Genomic DNA, 18,870 nt, shown 5'->3' with positions numbered 1-18,870 from the left:
GCTAATTTTGTATTTTTAGTAGAGACGGGGTTTTACCATGTTGGCCAGGCTGCTCTGGAACTCCTGACCTCAAGCCATCTGCCTGCCTCGGGCTCCCAAAGTGCTGGAGTTACAGGTATAAGCCACTGCGCCCAGCCTAGAAAATATTTTTAAAAGAGTCAGTGTATAATGTAGTTAGTAAGAATGCTGACTTTGATCTTGGATTGCCTGAGTGCATATCACTTCTATTTGTATTTGCTGGTCATCTTGGGCATCATGATTTCTCCGAGCTTCAATTTCTTAAACTATAGAAAGGGAGTAATGATAGCATCAACTTCAGTGGTTCTATAATTCAGTGCAATTCAGTGACTATTCAATATGATGATGCCTACAAAAAACTTAGAAAATAATTGACATATAGTAAGTGACCACTGAGTCTTGGTTATAATAAAGATGATCAGAATAAAGGTAGAATAGCTAGGTACTTTAATTAAGTTCAGATTTCTGGACCCAGTGAAATTCTATCCAGGAATTTTGGTCAGAGTTCTTTTTACAAGCCATATAAGTTAATTCTGGCTGTCTTAAGCAGAAAGAGGATTTATTAGAAGGAAAAAGGAGGCTCACTAAATTGTTAGAAGGCTGGAGGACTCCAGAGGCTAAGCAGCAAGAACAACTTGGCTGTTTGGCTGCCACTAGATGAATTCTGTCTCTCGTTTGTCCCACTCCTGTTTCACCTTTTCCAGGTGGGAATATTTTAGGTTATGTGCTTGTTCCCTGACTTCCTGGTACTGTGAAGAGAAGGATCTTCCATTTTGACTTCCACCGAGTACTGTTGTCAGTGACAGTTCTCCCCAAGGAGGAAAAGGTTGAGTATTTTTGAAAGCCAGAAGATTGACAGATGACTGCTACGTCTGGGGTCCTGAAATAACTTGCAAATATACTTGTGCACCATCTTTGAGGGATGTCGGGGACTAGAAATGGACATACCTAGTTATCCTGAAGGGAAAGAGTATAATCCAGAATTTGGAGACCATTAAACTTGATGCAGATTTTCAGTAGAATATGTCATTTGAATGTAAAGAAAATAAGTGTTGCTAGGAGCCAGCATGGGCGAACTAAAAACACATTTGACTATCTAATTATTTTCTAATTATAGCCTTTCTAGTCTTTCATTACTAGTTAGGTCCTTTCTCTCTCTCATGGACTTCTGCAGAGGCCTCCTATCTGATCTCGTAAAATCCATCCTACCTATGGCTGCCATAGAATTGTACCAAAAAAATACAGGTTTGACCATGTCATTTACTAGCTTAAAATTATTCATCACCTTTGGGACAAAGGACCTTCACACACTTTTTCCTGCTAGATTGAAAGCATCATGAGAGCCAGAACTGTGTCTGCTTTGGATATTCTCTCCAGTACCTAGGATGTGGCCAGGCACTTATTAGGAATTTGGTTAAGTATCAAGCTAAATCACTGGGACCTGTGGCTCTCAGCTCATCTCTCTGCATTGGTGCAGTGGCCTCCAGCCACACTGAGCTGCCACGGTGGTATTTTTTTGTGTTCTTGGTTTTGTTCATTCAGCCTCCTTTGCCTGCAGTACCCTTTTCCACTTGACTTGGCCAAGTCCTGGTCATTTTTGAATTCAGTGCAATTGTCATCTCTTTCAGGAAACCTCCTTTGATACTTTTATTCCCTAAATTAGTTAACTATATGTGTGTCTGTGACATCTAGTGCATAATTCTATCCTAAAGGATACCACACTTATATTACAACTGTCTGTTTATGAGTTTATCTTCCTCACTAGGCTGAGTTCCTTGAGGGCACAAATCATGTCTAATTTAACTGTATATTCCCTACATGGAATATACTGCCTGACATATAGCAGGGGTCCAGTAAAGTTCTGTTGAATTTAGGCAAAGTCATTAACTCAAATTTCCCTTTTTCATGTGGTTGCTGTATATATAGTATATTTTGATTTTGGCAAAATATTTGGCTGAGTGATATCTGAAGGAGATTCAGTGGGCTGCTTTAAATGGATAAATTTCATTGTTGAGTGGAAAAGGTAGGTTAAGTAGTATGTGTGGTCAGAATTCCCTTATTAAACAACAAAAAAGGCAACTGATTTTTATGCATAAAAGAGCTTGTTTCAGCCATATGAGCTATTAAAGGATGACAAATTAAAACAGTAGTGTTTCATCGTGTTCTATCTATAGAAAGGCAGCAGTTATAAGGAATGATTATATCTAGTGTTAGTGAGAATGTGGGGAAATGGTTACACTCGGATATCCACTTCTAGTAGAAGTGAATTTTGGAGAGAAATTGGGCAATGTGTATAAAAGTGTTAATGTGTAGACCTTGACAAGGTTTTTCAGTTCTGGGGACTTGTCCTATAGAAATGAAGTAAAAAAAGGCTTAAATAACAAAATGCAAGCTGGGAGTGGTGAGGGTGCCTGTATTCTCAGCTACTTGGGAGGCTGAGGCAGGAGGATCACTTGAGCCCAAGAGTTTGAGGCTGCAGTGAGCTCTGATTATGCCACCAGACTTCAGCCTGGGCAACACAGTGAGACCCCATCTTAAAAAAAAATCATGGCTCATGCCTGTAATCCTAACACTATGGATGGCCCGTGTGGGAGGATTGCTTGAGCCTAGGAGTTTGAGACCAGCCTGGGCGTCATAGGGAAACCCTGTCTCTACAGAAAAATTTAAAAATTAGCCAGGTGTGGTGATGCATGCCTGTGGTCCTAGCCTCAGCCTCCTGAGTAGCTAGGAGCTACTTGAGAGGTTAAGGCTGCAGTGAGCTGTGATTGCAAAACTACACTTGAGCCCTAGAGGTCAAGGCTGCAGTGAGCTGTGATCACAACACTACACTCCAGCCTGGGTGATAGAGCAAGATCCTGTCTCAAAAAAAAGAAGAAGAAGAAAAAAAAGAAAGTGGTCTAATGCATTAAAAGATAAGAGAAGTGCAAATTAAAATTAATATACTATTCTTCACATACCAAGTTCTGCCAATTTTCTAACAGTTTGACAACATACTCTGATGTGCCAGGTGTGGGGAAACGGGCACTCATATATTGATGCAGTGAATGTAAAATAGATGATCCTTGTGGAGAATTTGGTTCAGAAATTCCACTCTCAGGAATCTATCCCAAAGATACACTAGCAAAAATATGAAATATGCACAAGGCATTGTAGCACAGTTTGCAATATTAATAGACTGGAAATAACCCTGATGTCTATCAGTAGGGACATGAGTATGGTGTACATCCACACAGTCAAGTATGCCAGTTTAAAAAGTAATGAGCCAGCTGTGGTGGCATGCACCTGAATCCTAGCAACTCAGGAGACTGAGGCAGGAGGAATGCTTGAGCCCAGGAGTTTGAGTACAGCCTAGGCAACATTAAAAAAAAAAAGAGGAATAATGTTAGGTTATTTATTTGAGATATTATTATTATGATTATTATTTTAGAGACTGGGTCTGACTCTGTCACCCAGGCTGGAGTGCAGTGGCATGATTATGGCTCACTGCAGCCTGGAACTCAAGTGATCCTCCTGTCTCAGCTTCCCAAAGTACTGGGATTACAGGCCTGAGCCACCATGCCTGGCCTCTTCTTTTTTAATGTAAGAATGTATTGCTATCAACATTCTTCTTAGAACTGCTTTTGCTTTCGTTGCATCCCCTAGGTTTTAGTATGTTATATTTCCATTCTCTTTTGTCTCAAGATACGTGTTTTCTCTTTTGATTTCTTCTCTAATCTATTGGTTGTTCAGGAGCAGGTTGTTTAATTTCCACATCTTTGTGATTTTTCCCTGAATTCCCTCTGTTACTGATTTCTAGTTTTTTTACCATTGTGGTTGGAAATAATACTTGTTATGATTTCAGTTATAAATTTGTTAAGACTTGTTTTGTGGCCTAACATCTGATCTATTCTGGAGAATGTTACATATGCAATGGAGAAGAATGTGTATTCTGCTACTGTTGTATGGAAAATTCTGTATATGTCTGTTGGGCCCATTTGGTCCTAAGTGTAGTTCAAGTCTAGTATTTCCTTATTACTTTTCTGTCTAGTTGATCTATCCATTGTTGAAAATGGGATATTGAGGTCCCCTACTATTCTTATATTGCTATTTATTTTCCCCATTCACGTCTATTAAAATTTGGTTTATACCTTTAGGTGCTCTGATGTTGAGTGCATATGTATTTATAATTGTTATGTCCTCTTGATGGCTTGACCCGTTTATCATCAAATAATGGCCTTCTTTGTTTCGTGTGACAGTTTTTAGACTTTATTTTGTCTAAGTACAGCCACCTCTGCTCTTTCTTGGTTACTGTTTACATGGAATATCTTTTTCAATTCTTCCACTTTCAGCCTGTATGTGTTCTTAAAGCTAAAATGAGTCTCTTGTGGGCAGCATATAGGTTGGATCTTAGTTTTTTTTAATCCTTTCACCCACTCGGTGTCTTCTAATTGGAGAACTTAATCCATTTACATTCAAGCTTATTATTGATAGGGAAGGACTTACTTCTGCTATTTTGTTAATTGTTTTCTGGTTGTTTTGTAGAGCCCTTGTTCCTTTCTTACTCTTGTTTTCCTTTGTGATTTGGTGATTTTCTATAATGCTGAGCTTTGATTCCTTTCTCTTTATTATTTGTTTATCTGGGGTGGTTTTTTTGCTTTGTGGTTACCATGAGGCTTATATAGAATAAATTATAGTTAGAATAGCTTATTTTAAACTGGCAACAACTTTAGATGTAGAAAGAAATTTACTCAACGTAATAAAGACTGCTTATGAAAAACCCAAAGCCAGTGTCATAATCAGTGTGGAAAAATGAAAACTTTTTCTCTATGATCTGGCACAAGGCAAGGATGACCACTCTCACCACTTCTATTCAACATAGTAATGGAAGTGCTAGCAAGAGCAAGCAGACAAGAAAAAAAAAAGGCATACAGTTAGCTGAATGGTAGAAGTTATGTCCATTTGCAGATGACATGATCTTATATGTAAATAACCCCAAAAACTCTACAAAAAAACTTAGAATTAATAAATGATATCAATAAAGTTGCAGGATAAAAAAATCAGTGTACAAAAATCAGTTGCATTTCTGTACAGAGTAACAACCTATCCAAAAAATCAAGAAAATAATCCCAATTTACAGTAGCATAAAGAATACTTAATAAATTAGCCTAGTGTGGTAGCCCATGCCTGTTGTCCCAGCTACTCGGGAGGCTGAGGTGGGAGGATTGCTTGAGCCGTGGAGGTCGAGGCTGCAGTGAGCTGTGATTGTGCCACTGCACTCCAGCATGGCTTATAGAGACGCTGTCTCAAGAAAAAAAATACTTATGAATAAACTTAACCAGAAAGATCTGGACACTTAAGACTATAAAACACTGATGAAAGAAATTAAGAAGACACAAACAAATGGGAAGATATCCTGTGTTCATGATTTGGAAAAATTAATATTGTTCAGATGTTCATACTACCCAAAACAATATGCAGATTTAACACAATCCCAATCCAAATTCTAATGACATTCTTCACAGAAGTAGAAAAAACAATTCTAAAATTTGTATGTAACCACAAATACCCTGAATATACAAGCAATCCTAAGAAAGAAAACATTGAGGCATCACACTTTCTGATTTCAAATTCTATTAAAAGCTATAGTAATTAAAACAGTATGGTGCTAGTATAAAAACAGCAGATCAGAATTGAGAGCCTAGAAACAAACCCAAGCATATATGACCAACTAATTTTTGACAAAGGTACTAAGAGGACACAATGGGGAAAAGATAGTCTCTTCAATAAATGGTTCTGGGAAAACTGGATTTCCACATGCAAAAGAATGGAAATGGGCCGGGCGTGGTGGCTCATGCCTGTAATCCCAGCACTTTGGGAGGCCAAGGTGGGCAGATCACTTGAAGTCAGAAGTTTGAGACCAGCCTGGTCAACGTGGTGAAACCCCGTCTCTACTGAAAATACAAAAAAATTAGCTGGGCATGGTGGCATGCACCTGTAATCCCAGCTACCTGGGAGCCTGAGGCAGGAGAATCACTTGAACCTGGGAGACAGAGGTTGTTGCAGTGAGCCGAGATTGTGTCACTGCACTCCAGCCTGGGTGACAGAGTGAGACTCTGTCTGAAAAAAAAAAAAAAGGCAAAGGATCTGAATGGGTGTTTTTCCAAAGAAGACGTAAAAATGGCCAACAGGTACATGAAAAGATGTTCAACATCAGTAGTCACAAGGGAAATGCAAATTAAAACCACAATGAGATATATCACCTCATGCCTGTTAGGATGACTTCTCTTTGGTAAGAGATAACAACTGTTGGTACAAATGTAGATGATGCAGCCATTGTGAAAAATAGTATGGAAATTCCTAAATAAAAGTAGAACTACCACATGACCCAGTAACCCCTATTCTGAATATATACCCAAAGGAAGTGAAATCACCGCCTCAGATATCTGTTCATTGTCGCATTATTCACAATAGCCAAGATATGAAAACAATCTATGTGTCCGTTGACAGACAAATGAATAAAGAAGCTGTGGTGTGCATACATACACACAGAGGAATATTATTTAGCCTTATAAAGGAAGGAGATCTTGCCATTTGCCACACATGGATGAGCCTGGATGACATTATATTAAGTAAAATAAGCCAGACACAAAAAGAAAAATACTGCTCGATCTCTCTTATATATGTAATCTAAAAAAAAAAAAAGTCAAGTACACAGAAACAGGATAAAATAGTGGTTACTAGAGGTGGTGGTGGTGGTGGTGATGGTAGAGGAAAGGGGGAGGTGTAGGTCAAAGGATACAAAGTAGAGATACACAGGATGAACAAGTCTAGAGATCTAATGTACAATATGAGAACTATGGTTAATAATATTTTGCTTGGGAATTTTACTAAAAGGAAATTTTAGGTGCTTTTGCCACATACAATGGCCAACAGGTATATAAAAAGATGTTCAACATCACAAAAAGAGAGGATAGCTGTGGGATGATGGATTTGTTGATTTGTTTGATATGGTAACCATTTCACCATCTATATGTATATCAAAACATTATGTTGTACACCTTAAACATATACAATTTAAAAATTTAAAGTAATGAGGAAGATCTGTGTAATGTTTTCCAGACACACCATGAATGGAGTTCCAATCTTGGAATGCCACTTTTTCTGGACCTAACTCTTGAATGACCATGTTAATTCATTCAATTTTTTTTTCTATTATTTGTCATAGTTGTTGAAAGCCAAAGAGCTGCTGAGAACTGTAAATTTTTTCTCACTGTCAGAGTGCCCATGATGATATCATCCTGTACCACAGAATGTGAATTACATTTGAAATTGGCAGATTGAGGTACTCCATTTATCAAAACATCCCCAGATAATCATGTGGATCTTTTCTTTGCAGCTCAGACATCTAACAACCAAGGTTTGCCTCCACCTGTGTGTACCAGAATGGCGTTGAGGCCAGGTTTCATTACTCCTTTGATATTCATTAATATTTCTTTTTAAACTGTTTTTTGATCAAGTAGAAAGCCACTCTTCAGTTTTACTCGATAGCAGATATTATGAAAACAACACAGCTCCCCAGTAAATGTCTTCAGGTCGTTGTAGGTTGTCCTGGGTAGGTCATGTTGTTTCATCATTGGTATTTCTTTGTGACACTGGGATAAAAACTTCGACATTACTGGGAGACATCTGGAGAATTTCTGCCTGTGTTTATATAATAAACCAGTGTTTATTATAAAGGATAAACAGCCAGATGAAGAGGTAAATAGGGCGAGGCCTGGAAGGGTCCTGAGTGCAGGAGCTTCCGTCTGCATGGAGTTGGGTTGCACCACTGAATGTGGATAAATTCACCAACTTGAAAGCTCTTCTAGGCTGTGTTGTTAAGTGATAAAAACAAGTTGTAGCTGGGCACAGTGGCTCATGCCTGTAATCCTAGCACTTTGGGAGTCCGGGGTGGGCATATTGCTTGAGCTCAGGAGTTTTGAGATCAGCCTGGGCTACATGGCGAAACGCCATCTCTACAGAAAATTTAAAAAATTAGCCAGGTGTGGTGGCATGGGACTGTGGTTCCAGTTACTTGGGAGCCTGAGGCAGGAGAATCGCTTAAGCCAGGGAGGTTGAGACTGCACTGAGCTGTGATCGCACCACTGTACTCCAGCCTGGGTGACACAGCAAGACCCTGTCTCAAAAACAAACAAACAAACAAACAAACAAACAAAAGTTGCAGAAGAAGAACGTGTATTTTTTTCTAAAATGGGGGCAACATACAACTATATGTATATGTATTTCCTTATGTTTTCAAAAACAAATAATGGAAGGTTAAAAGCTAAGGAGAAGAATGTTATAATATCCATATCCTTAGTTATACTGTTATTCGTTTAAAACTATTTACATTGTAGAAGAAAGCAAATATGTATATATGTGAATATTATTAAGATCCAGGATTTTCCACAACAAGACCGAAAAATACAAATATAGAATTAAAGTTAGGTTAAAATCTTGTAATCTGGGCCGGGCGTGGTGGCTCACGCCTGTAATTCCAGGACTTTGGGAGGCTGAGGCGGGCGGATCACGAGGTCAGGAGTTTGAGACCAGCCTGACCAACATGGTGAAACCCTGTCTCTACTAAAAATACAAAAATTAGCTGGGCGTGGTGGCATGTGCCTGTAATCCTAGCTACTCAGGAGGCTAAGGCAGAATTACTTGAACCCAGGAGGCGGAGGTTGCAGTGAGCAGAGATTGTGCCACTGCACTCTAGCCTGGGCGACAGAGCAAGACTCCGTCTCAAAAAAAAAAAAGAAAAATCCTGTAATCTGAATTAGAAGTATTTGCATGAATTCATTTTACATGTATATTTTTATATGTGATATTAATATATGACATTTAGGATATATATATATATTCGTGTGTGTGTGTGTGATATATGTGTAATATTTTACATTGATTGTGGTCTTTAAATACAATTTCTTTTTTTTTTTTTTTTTGGAGACAGAGCCTCACTCCATCACCCAGGCTGGAGTGCCTTGGCACGATCTCAGCTCACTGCAACCTCCGCCTCCTAGGTTCCAGCGATTCTCATGCCTCAGCCTCCCAAGTACCTAGGATTACAGATGTGTGCCACCATGCCCAGCTAATTTTTGTATTTTCAGTAGAGACGGGGTTTCACCATGTTGGCCAGGCTGGTCTCCATCTCCTGACCTCAGGTGATCCACCTGCCTCAGCCTCCCAAAGTGTTGGGATTACAGGTGTGAGCTACCATGCCCAGCCTTTAAAGACAATTTCTAATGAAAAAGAACCAGGACTCCTTAGAGAAATAGTTGATTCCAAGTGTGGGACAGGCATTTATAAGATTTTAAAGCTCAGAACTTATGCTATAAGCAAGACCACTGGTGTCATCTTAAAAGGACACAAGAGCCAACTTTGAGGAGCTCCCACAGGCCAAAATTAGGAAAACTTGAAGCACATAAAATATGCTAAAATTCATGTGTTTCTAACAATACTTCAAAGAACAAATCATTGGTTACCTTTGGAGGTTGTTATGATTCTAACTCAGTTGGTGAAGGATCAAGTCTTTATCCTGCTTTTCTCTTATGACTGTGTCAGAGTAGCCAAGTAGTTGATGAGGGGAAATTTTGTTTTTAGTAGAATTCCAACTAAGAACAACTGTAGAAAGTGCTAGAATTGGAAAAGTCATTTTCTAGTTTTTAATGAAATCCTGTATCTATTTTAGACAATGATCATGAATGCCTGCTAAAGCCACTAGGTGCAGGGTTAATGAGGAGCTTGATGGTGGATTAGGCTGAAAACATGAACCTAATCTTTTTATCATTAAACTTGTAATAACCATAGATTGTGTGCCTCTTAATGTAATACAATAGGAATTACATATGTTACTTCTGGAATATTCTTGCAAGAACAAAACTGAACCTGAATTGAGTCAAGCCTCTAGATCAACACAGTCCAATAGAATTGCTTTGATGGTGAAAATGTGCTCCCTGGCAACAGTAGCCACTAGCAACTCATGGCTATTGAGTACTTGAAATGTGGCTAGTTGAGATGGGTGGACCGAATTTTAAATTCTTTTAAATTTAAATTTAGCTACGTGTACTAGTAATTACTATACTGGACAGTGAAGCTCTACATCTATGACCGGTTTATAGGAAATATAGTGCATAAAATAATCTGTTAAGTGATACCATGAAAAGGCAGTCAGCCAAATTCTGAATGTTTGAAAAGTCTGCAGATCAGTTTTTAAAAATGTCAACAAATATATTGTATACAGACCTATGGTGGTGAGGATTGATGTAGATTAAGAGATTATAAGGTAAATTTAGTGTGTGAACTTTATTTGGATTCTGATTCAAACAAACCAGCTCCTAAGAAGAAATTCTGGGAGACAACTTGGAGAAATTTGAACATGGGCTGGGTATGAGATGATATTGAGGAATTACCAATTTTGTAGGAGTGATAATGTTGTTGTACCTGTGTTGAAAGTCTTTTTCTTTAGAGATTTGTTCTAAATGAATGTAATGGTAGATACAATGATGTCTGGGCTTTGTTTGAAATAATCTGTTGGCGGGTGGGGCAAGAAGGTAGGGCATGGAGGAAACCAGGCCAAGTAAAATCTTGTTGAAAACATAGGTAGGGCGCATGAGTCTTCATTCTACTGTGATCTAATTTTGTGATTTTGTATATGTTTAACATTTTCTACAATAAAGGTTTTTAACCAGCAGTAATTAGTTAAAATATATAAAGAATAGCAAGGAATAATTTACTCAGAATTTGGAACAGGGAATACAGGATAGGAAAGGGCATTGGGTAGGGGAATTCTAAAGTACTAATAATTCACCTAGTTAGTAGGTGTGCAGGTATTTGTATTATTAATATTTTAGCTCTGTATCTTCTTTTCATGCAGTCTTTCATATGTGTGGTTTATTTCACAATAAAAAGAAAAAAAGAGCTCATTGTTACTATGTAAGGCCTCTTACAGACTCCAGTTGGAGGAGCACACTTGAACCTCATGGTGTTACAAAGTAGCCTCTCTGGTCTGTTTCTCTCCTAGACTCAGAGGTCCCCTTGTTTTTCTTTCCCTTTACTTGAATGCATCATTGTACTCTCTGAAAATTATCTTCTCTGCCTAGTCATCTGCTTTTATGTGGCCTGTGAAGGCTTCTCCCAAAAGGCAGGCTCAGCTCCTAAACTGACAAAGTTCTCCACAGTCTGTTTCCGTCTTGGATACCAACTCCAGATTTTATGGAAGAGAATCGGACTGACTTTTGGGCAGGTGCTCACCGGAAACCAATGAACTATGGCCAACACAGTGTACCTTGATCATAGGAACTGCCACTTCCAAGGCTGTTGACGGGGGAGGTTCTTAAGAAAGTGTTGTAGATAATGCCAATAGAACATCATTATCTCTAACAGTCTATAACAATCTGAAATTGTTATAGACAGCATCATTGCCTGTAACAATGAAAGATTTGGAATAAGCACTAGCTCTACCAGTAGAAGGTTAAGAATTGGTTAAAGAAATAATGGGACAACGTATGGGATAATATGTAGCCATTTAAAATTATGATATAGCCCTATCTTTATTGACTCTGAAAAATGTTCATTAAAAGTGTTTATTGGCCGTGGTGGGTCACGCCTGTAATCCCAGCACTTTGGGAGGCCGAGGCGGGTGGATCACCTGAGGTCAGGAGTTTGAGACCAGCTTGGACAACATGGTGAAAACCCATCTCTACTAAAAATACAAAAAATTAGCCGGGTGTGGTGGTGTGTGCCTGTAATTCCAGCTACTCAGGAGGCTGAGGCAGGAGAATCGCTTGAACACGGAGACAGAGGTTGCAGTGAGCCGAGATCATGCCATTGCACTCCAGCCTGGGCAACAGAGCAAGACTATGTCTCAAAAAAAAAAAAAAAAAAGCGTTTAGTGCATGTCCTTTCAGAAACACACATACACACACACAATACATATACATTTGTATTTGTATGCATATATGTATAAATGTATTTCTCAAGGGATATACATCAAAATGTTAACAGTTGGCCAGGTGCCGTGCTGTAACTCCAGCACTTTGGGAGGGGGAGGTGGGAGGACCGCTTGAGCCCAAGAGATCGAGACTAGCTTGGGCAACATAAAGAAACCTCTTGTCTTTTTTTTTTTTTTTTTGAGACGGAGTCTTCCTTTGTCGCCCAGGCTGGAGTACAGTGGTGCAATCTTAGCTCACTGCAACCTCTTCCTCCAGGGTTCAAGTGATTCTCCTGCCTCAGCCTCCCGAGTAGCTGGGATTACAGGTGCTTACCACCACGTCTACCTAATTTTGGTATTTTCTAGTAGGACAGGGTTTTGCCATGTTGGCCGGGCTGGTCTTGAACTCCTGACCTCAGGTGATCCACCCTCCTTGGCCTCCCAAAGTGCTGGGATTACAGGCATGAGCCACTGCACCCAGCCAACCTTGTGTCTTTTTTTAAAAAGTTAACAGTGGTAATCTTTGGTTAGTGGGGTTACGGTTAGTTTGTTGTTGTTTTGCTTATCTGTATTTCCTGATTTTTTTTTTACAGTGAACAATGGATTATCTGTATATTAAAAATTATTTTAAAGGAAATAAAGTCTGGAAGGGTAGATGCAAAATGTTTTCTTATCTGTACTTTTTTCTACAATGAACAAAGCGTTATTAGTATAATTTCAAAAAGTTAATTTGAAATAAGTAATAGGGTATATGAAGTCCTGGTTTTAAGTTAAAAAATCAATTATTTTCCAAAAGTCTATTTTAAAAAATAGAGCATAGGAGAGAGTGGGCTTAGAAAAAGTTTATTTTTATAAGCCCTGGAGATCTTGATTGACTTATTTAGGCCAACAGTAAGTTTGCAGTTAAGAAATCTAGTGCCTGGTTAGGGTATTATGTCAAGAAATATTGTGTCCTTTTTAAGAGGTTATTGTCAGTGTAGTCTGCACGGATTGGAACACACCTGGAAAAGTTGTTCATTTTGGCTCCTTTCTTTAAATGGAACAAACTAAGTGGAGCGGCTAAAGGGGGCCAGCATGGTCACAGGCTATATAGAGTGAAGATGACCAGCCTGAGGAGAAGGAACTTGTGGAAATGTGACAGCCAGCTGTCAATATGGGAAAGGATATTGTCGGGAGTAGTGGTCAAAGAGTAGAATTTATTAGAAAGCACATTTCACTTAAGTCAACAGAGGGGAGAACTTTCTCTTTGCATTTTCCCTCAGTGAATGGGCCTCTTTACAGAGTGGCAGAGACTGGGGAACAGTGTTTCTTTGTTGGGAGAAAAATTAGATGGCAGGAGCTCTAAGGTCTTTCTACCTGTGAGACTGAATTGACCCAAAGAAAAATAGATCTTGGTTGGGCACAGTGGCTCACGCCTGTAATCTCAGCACTTTGGGAGGCTGAGGTGGGAGGATCACTTGAGCCCAGGAATTCAAGACAAGCCTGCCTGGGCAACATAGTGAGACCCCCGTCTCTACAAAAAAAAAAAAAAAAAAAAATTAGTCTGGCATGGTGGGGTGTGCCTGTGGTCCCAGCTACTCAGGAGGCTGAGGTGAGAGGATCGCTTGAGCCTGGAAGGTTGAGGTTGCCAAGAAGCCGAGAGTCATAATTGTGTCACTGCACTCCAGCCTGGGTGATAGAGGAGACCCTGTCCCCCCCCCCCCAAAAAAAAAAAAACAAGGAAAAGAAAAGAAAAATAGATCTTGTTCACATATAAAACATGAGACTAAATTAAGCTTGGATTAAAAATTTTGCCTGTCATTTTCACTTTGAGTTTGCTACCAAACTCTGAAACTTTCAATGTTTGAGGTTTACTTAAGTTGCATTTTGTATTGAGAAGTAAACTTCAGTCTTCAGTGTCTTGTTGTCTTACACAGGGGGAGTTTAATGAGGGGCTGTCTAAATGCACTAAACCATATGCTATCTGGGTGTTCAAGGAAAGGCTAAATGAATAACCCACAAAACTAAGTAGCATCTGATGGTTAAGAGCACAACTGCCTGGGTTTGAGTCCTGTCTCTATGCCTTAAGTTCCTTACTGCAAAAATGGCTGTGATAAGACCAGCCATACATAGGCTTCTTTTGAGCTTGAGAACATGGCCTTCATTATGCATTTCACCTATATACTCCTTGAGGGCACTAGTTATTCAATAAATCATTGGTAAATGAGTGATTGAATAAATAAATGAAAATACAAAAGTCCTTTACCTGACCTTGGGTACATTGATCTGAGCTTATTGAATGTAGAAGTGACACTTTATACTTTGATGCTAAATTCAGTTTATCTTACATCCCACTCTACCCTCTATGTTCTGCCTAATTTAACCATCTGCTTTCTGAGAAATATGATTTCTTTCTTTTTATTAATTTTTTTTTAATTGAGTTGGAGTCTCGCTCTGTTGCCCAGGCTGGAGTGCGGTGGTGTGATCTCAGCTCACTGCAACCTCCACCTCCTGGGTTCAAGTGACTCTCCTGCCTCAGCCTCCTGAGTAGCTGGGATTACAGCTGCGTGCCACCATGCCCGGCTAATTTTTATATTTTTAGTAGAGACATGGTTTCGTCATGTTGGCCAGGCTGGTCTCGAACTCCTGACCTCGAGTGATCCGCCCACCTCGGCCTCCCAAAGTGCTGGGATTACAAGTGTGAGCCACCGTGCCTGGCCCTATTTTTTTTTAATTTTTAAAATTTATTATTATTATTTTTCAGACGGAGTTTTGCTGTTGTTGCCCAGGCTGGAGTGCAATGGTGTGATCTCTGCTCACTGCAACCTCCGCCTCCCGGGTTCAAGTGATTCTTCTGCCTCAGCCTACCAAGTAGCTGGGATTACAGGTGTGCACCATCATGCCTGGCTAATTTTGTATTTTTAGTAGAGATGGGGTTTCACTGTATTGATCAGGCTGGTCTTGAACTCCTGACTCACCTCAGCCTCCCAAAGTGCTGGGATTACAGGCATGAACCACTGCATCTGGCCTTAATTTTTTTTAGAGACAGGGTCTTGCTCTGTTGCCCAGGCTGGTTTTGAACTCCTGGTCTCAAGTGATCCTCCTGCCTTGGCCTTCCAAAGTGTTGGGATTATAGGTGTGAGCCACTTCACCTGGCAGAAATATGATTCTTAAATTAGGATTAATTTTTGGAGCCTTGTTTTAGAAATGATTTATTTTTTATGAATGAGTTATGACTGTCTGAGAATACTTGGATATGATGACTTGAATAATTTATGTGTTGGGCCTCTGAGAGTATAAAGTTCATACCAGAATATTTTTGGGAAGAATTTGGTTGAAATTGCTAGATTTTTTTTAAAGGTACAAGATAATTATGATTGTATTCCCTCTCAGATATTGAATTCTTTCTTTCTATGGTTTTCTAGAGAATGAAGATCTAGAAAACAAGGATACCTCTCTATTGGCTTCTGCCACCGATCCAGAACCCTGCTCCTCACCCCACAGGTAACCACTTTGGATAGAATGCTTTCACAGGTTTTATCTTCTGAGATGAGGAATTGGTGAAAGAAATAGGTAGTGACTTTAAGCGGGGAGGCAAGTTAAAGTAAAGAATGTGGGCCGGGCGCAGTGGCTCACGCCTGTAATCCCAGCACTTTGGGAGGCCGAGGCGGGTGGATCACGAGGTCAGGAGATCGAGACCATCCTGGCTAACACAGTGAAACCCCGTCTCTACTAAAAATACAAAAAAAAAAAAAAAAAAAATTAGCAGGGCGTGGTGGCAGACTACACGCCTGTAGTAGCTGGGACTACAGGCATGCGCCACCACGCCTGGCTAATTTTTGTATTTTTTAGTAGAGACGGGGTTTCATCATATTGGACATGCTGGTCTCGAACTCCTGACCTTGTGATCCGCCCACCTTGGCCTCCCAAAGTGCTGGGATTACAGGCGTGAGCCACCGCGCCGGGCCTGGGATTTAATTTTTAACTTTTGTTTCTAACATTTGCTGAGTGAAGATAAAAATCCAGTGAATGTGATGCCTGAGGCTTACTTCTTATGCTTATGTGTCTATTGGAAATGGAAACGGCACAACTTTCTATCTTTTCTAGTGAGGCTGGCTTGCCGGCCAGGCTCTCCCCTTCCTTTGAGATGGCCTCCTTGCTCCAGGTCAGTACAAACCAGAAGCTTAAAGCGGAGGCTTTTCCTTTATGTGGCTTATCACCAGCATCAAGTAATTTGAAATTAATCTTTCCCCAAATGCCCTTTTCTAATTCTCCAGAGCATAAAATGCTAATGTGAATATGAAATTTATGTGGGTGGCACATATCCTGTTTAACATAATTTTATTATTTAATTATTTCTTGAGACAGAGTCTTGCTTTGTTGCCCAGGCTAGAGCACGGTAGGCAGTCATAACTCACTGCAGCCTCAAGCTCCTGGACCATGCAACCCTCCCACCTCAGCCTTGTGAGTAGCTAGGACCACAGGCATGAGCCACCACACCGAGCCTTAAAATATGTTTTTTAAATAAGCAGAACCATGTTTTTTCAGAGTAGCATGCACAAAGACAAAGAGACAATTTTAGATGTCGTACACAGTAAGTCAAGCTAATGATTCAGATAGCCTGCTGTAGTCTCACCTTTCCAATATTATAAATGATAGTCTGATCCAGAATTTCTCTTTTATTCCCAAGCAAAAATTAACTTATTCATTTTTTATTCAACAAATATTTTGGGGCTAATATTTATTCAACAGATGTTTGTTGGGAGCCTACCATGTACCTGATATTGTTCTAGGTACTAAAGAAACCACAAATGCACAAAATAGTCCATCACTGCTCTCAGGGAGCTTACGTTCTAGTGGGGGAAGTGGACAGAAAACAATTACACATCATACTTCACAGACTCTTAAGTTGCCGTCAACTGTAAGATGTGCTTTCACGTCCCACCAAGAGAGAAGAAATGCTTAAGATGGATCATCTAATAGACCCCCCATATGCAACTGGGATACCAAAAACCTGCACCTTCGGTGAAAATATAAAGACAAAAATCCCCCACACAGAAAAGGACAGCAAGGAAGCTTAATTGTCTCAAACTTGACACTGTGTCATAGGAGGAAAAAATATCTCCCCTGAGAATAGGAACCACCAGTTGGTATTAGCCAGTGTCTTGTCTAAATTCACTCTGCCAGGAGGATTAAACAAAACCCTAAACAGAGAACTTAATTTCAAGAAGTCTCAGATTGGTAGCATTCCTAAGTACTGGCAGAAGCAAATGCAAATCTCTTGTGGAAAGAGTTGATGTCAATCCAGGCCCACGGCACTTTTAAGATATCATCAATTTTTAAGACATCCTATCTTTCAGTTGTGTTAAAATCTAAAAGCCAGTGTGCATCTTGCAATCAACAAAATATGCTCCATATCATGTCAGGCAGTAATAGGTGCAGTAAAGAAAAATGAAGCTGGGTAAGGGCAGAAACAGTGACAAGGCCAGAAAGGGGCACACATTTTATATACAGACCTCTGAGAAACCTCTCAGCAGAAAACCTGCAGGAAGGAAGTCTTCAGTTAACTAAAGAAGAGTTAATGTCCTAGAAGAGTATTCTAGGCAGAGGTTACAGCAAATGCAAAAGCTCTCAAGTGGGAGAGTACTTGGGGTGTTTGAGGCCTATCAAGGATTGAAGAGGCTGTTGTGGCTGGAGGGACCAGGGCAGAGTGAGGATTCTGAGAGGTGAGGTCAGAGTGCAAAGGGCCTTAGGGCTGGGTGAGGTGGCTCACGCCTGTAATCGCAGCACTTTGGGAGGCAGAGGCGGGTGGATCATCTGAGGTCAGAAGTTTGAGACCACCCTGGCCAACATGGTGAAACCCCCGTCTCTATTAAAAATACAAAAAATTAGCCAGGCATGGTGGTGCACACCTGTAGTCCCAGCTACTCGGGAGGCTGAGGCAAGAGAATTGCTTGAACCAGGGAGGCAGAGTTGCAGTGAGCCGAGATCCAAGATCATGCCACTACACCCCAGCTTGGGCGACAGAGCAAGACTCTGTCTCAAAAAAAAAAAAAAAAAAAAAAAGGGCCTTAGAGTTCCAGGTGGCAGACTTGGTTCCCAGTGCTGTGCATACAGAGGCAGTGAGACCCAGTGCCTGCCACCAAGCTTACTTTCAAGTAGAGGAGGCAGATGATACACAGTGTCAAGAAACAGAAATGGACTATAATTTCTGGGTTGAAGAGCATTAAAATAGACCCACAGCCTAGGCCAGTTTACAGCTTACACTGAATTACCCAAGTGAACCTATAAAGATCAACAGAATCCCACAGCTCTGATTCTTGGAGTGACCTCCTCTTGTCTGTCCTGAGATAGGTTGGAGTAATTTTGGATATTCCAAAATATGGCTCTGTTTTATCTGAAGGAGTGATTCTTCTTGTTTATGTTAAAAAAGAAAAGAAACAAACTAATAAACTCTAAAATGAAGCCTCCTTCTGTTTCCCGCATGAGGTATATACTACCATTTTCCAGTCATTTACTCAACCTCTTTGAGGAAATGATGCCCTCAAGGCAGGGATTCTCAGACCTTTATACTCTTAAAAATTATTAAGGACCCAAAGAATTTTTGTTTGTGTGGGTTATATCTATCAATATTTACTATATTAGAAATTAAAACAGCCAGGCGCGGTGGCTCATGCCTGTAATCCCAGCACTTTGGGAGGCCGAGGTGGGTGGATCACGAGGTCAGGAGATCGAGACCATCCTGGCTAACATGGTGAAACCCCGTCTCTACTAAAAATACAAAAAAATTAGCTGGGCGTGGTGGCGGGCTCCTGTAGTCCCAGCTACTCGGGAGGGTGAGGCAGGAGAACGGCGTGAACCCGGGAGGCGGAGCTTGCAGTGAGCTGAGATTGCGCCACTGCACTCCAGCCTGGGCGACAGAGTGA

General features: G+C 40.3%; 1 protein-coding gene and 1 pseudogene across 2 annotated transcripts in view; one reads left to right on the top strand and one right to left on the bottom strand.

Annotated features, from left to right (window-relative positions):
* Positions 1-18,870, top strand: part of TMED8 (transmembrane p24 trafficking protein family member 8) — a 42,459-nt gene that overhangs the window by 10,298 nt on the left and 13,291 nt on the right. The window contains exons 2-3 of one of the 2 annotated variants that reach the window (XM_054666183.2): positions 14,709-14,831; positions 15,370-15,448. In XM_054666183.2, coding sequence (XP_054522158.2) covers positions 14,709-14,831; positions 15,370-15,448 — 202 coding nt within the window. The remainder of the gene's footprint in view (positions 1-14,708; positions 14,832-15,369; positions 15,449-18,870) is intronic. The other variant, XM_024348816.3, reaches the window with a different exon arrangement.
* LOC134808414 (broad substrate specificity ATP-binding cassette transporter ABCG2-like) lies at positions 7,043-7,683 on the bottom strand (annotated as a pseudogene).

Source organism: Pan troglodytes, chromosome 15 (genome assembly GCF_028858775.2).
Source record: "Pan troglodytes isolate AG18354 chromosome 15, NHGRI_mPanTro3-v2.0_pri, whole genome shotgun sequence".
Lineage (NCBI taxonomy): Eukaryota > Metazoa > Chordata > Mammalia > Primates > Hominidae > Pan > Pan troglodytes.
This window is presented reverse-complemented; position numbering and strand designations above follow the sequence as displayed.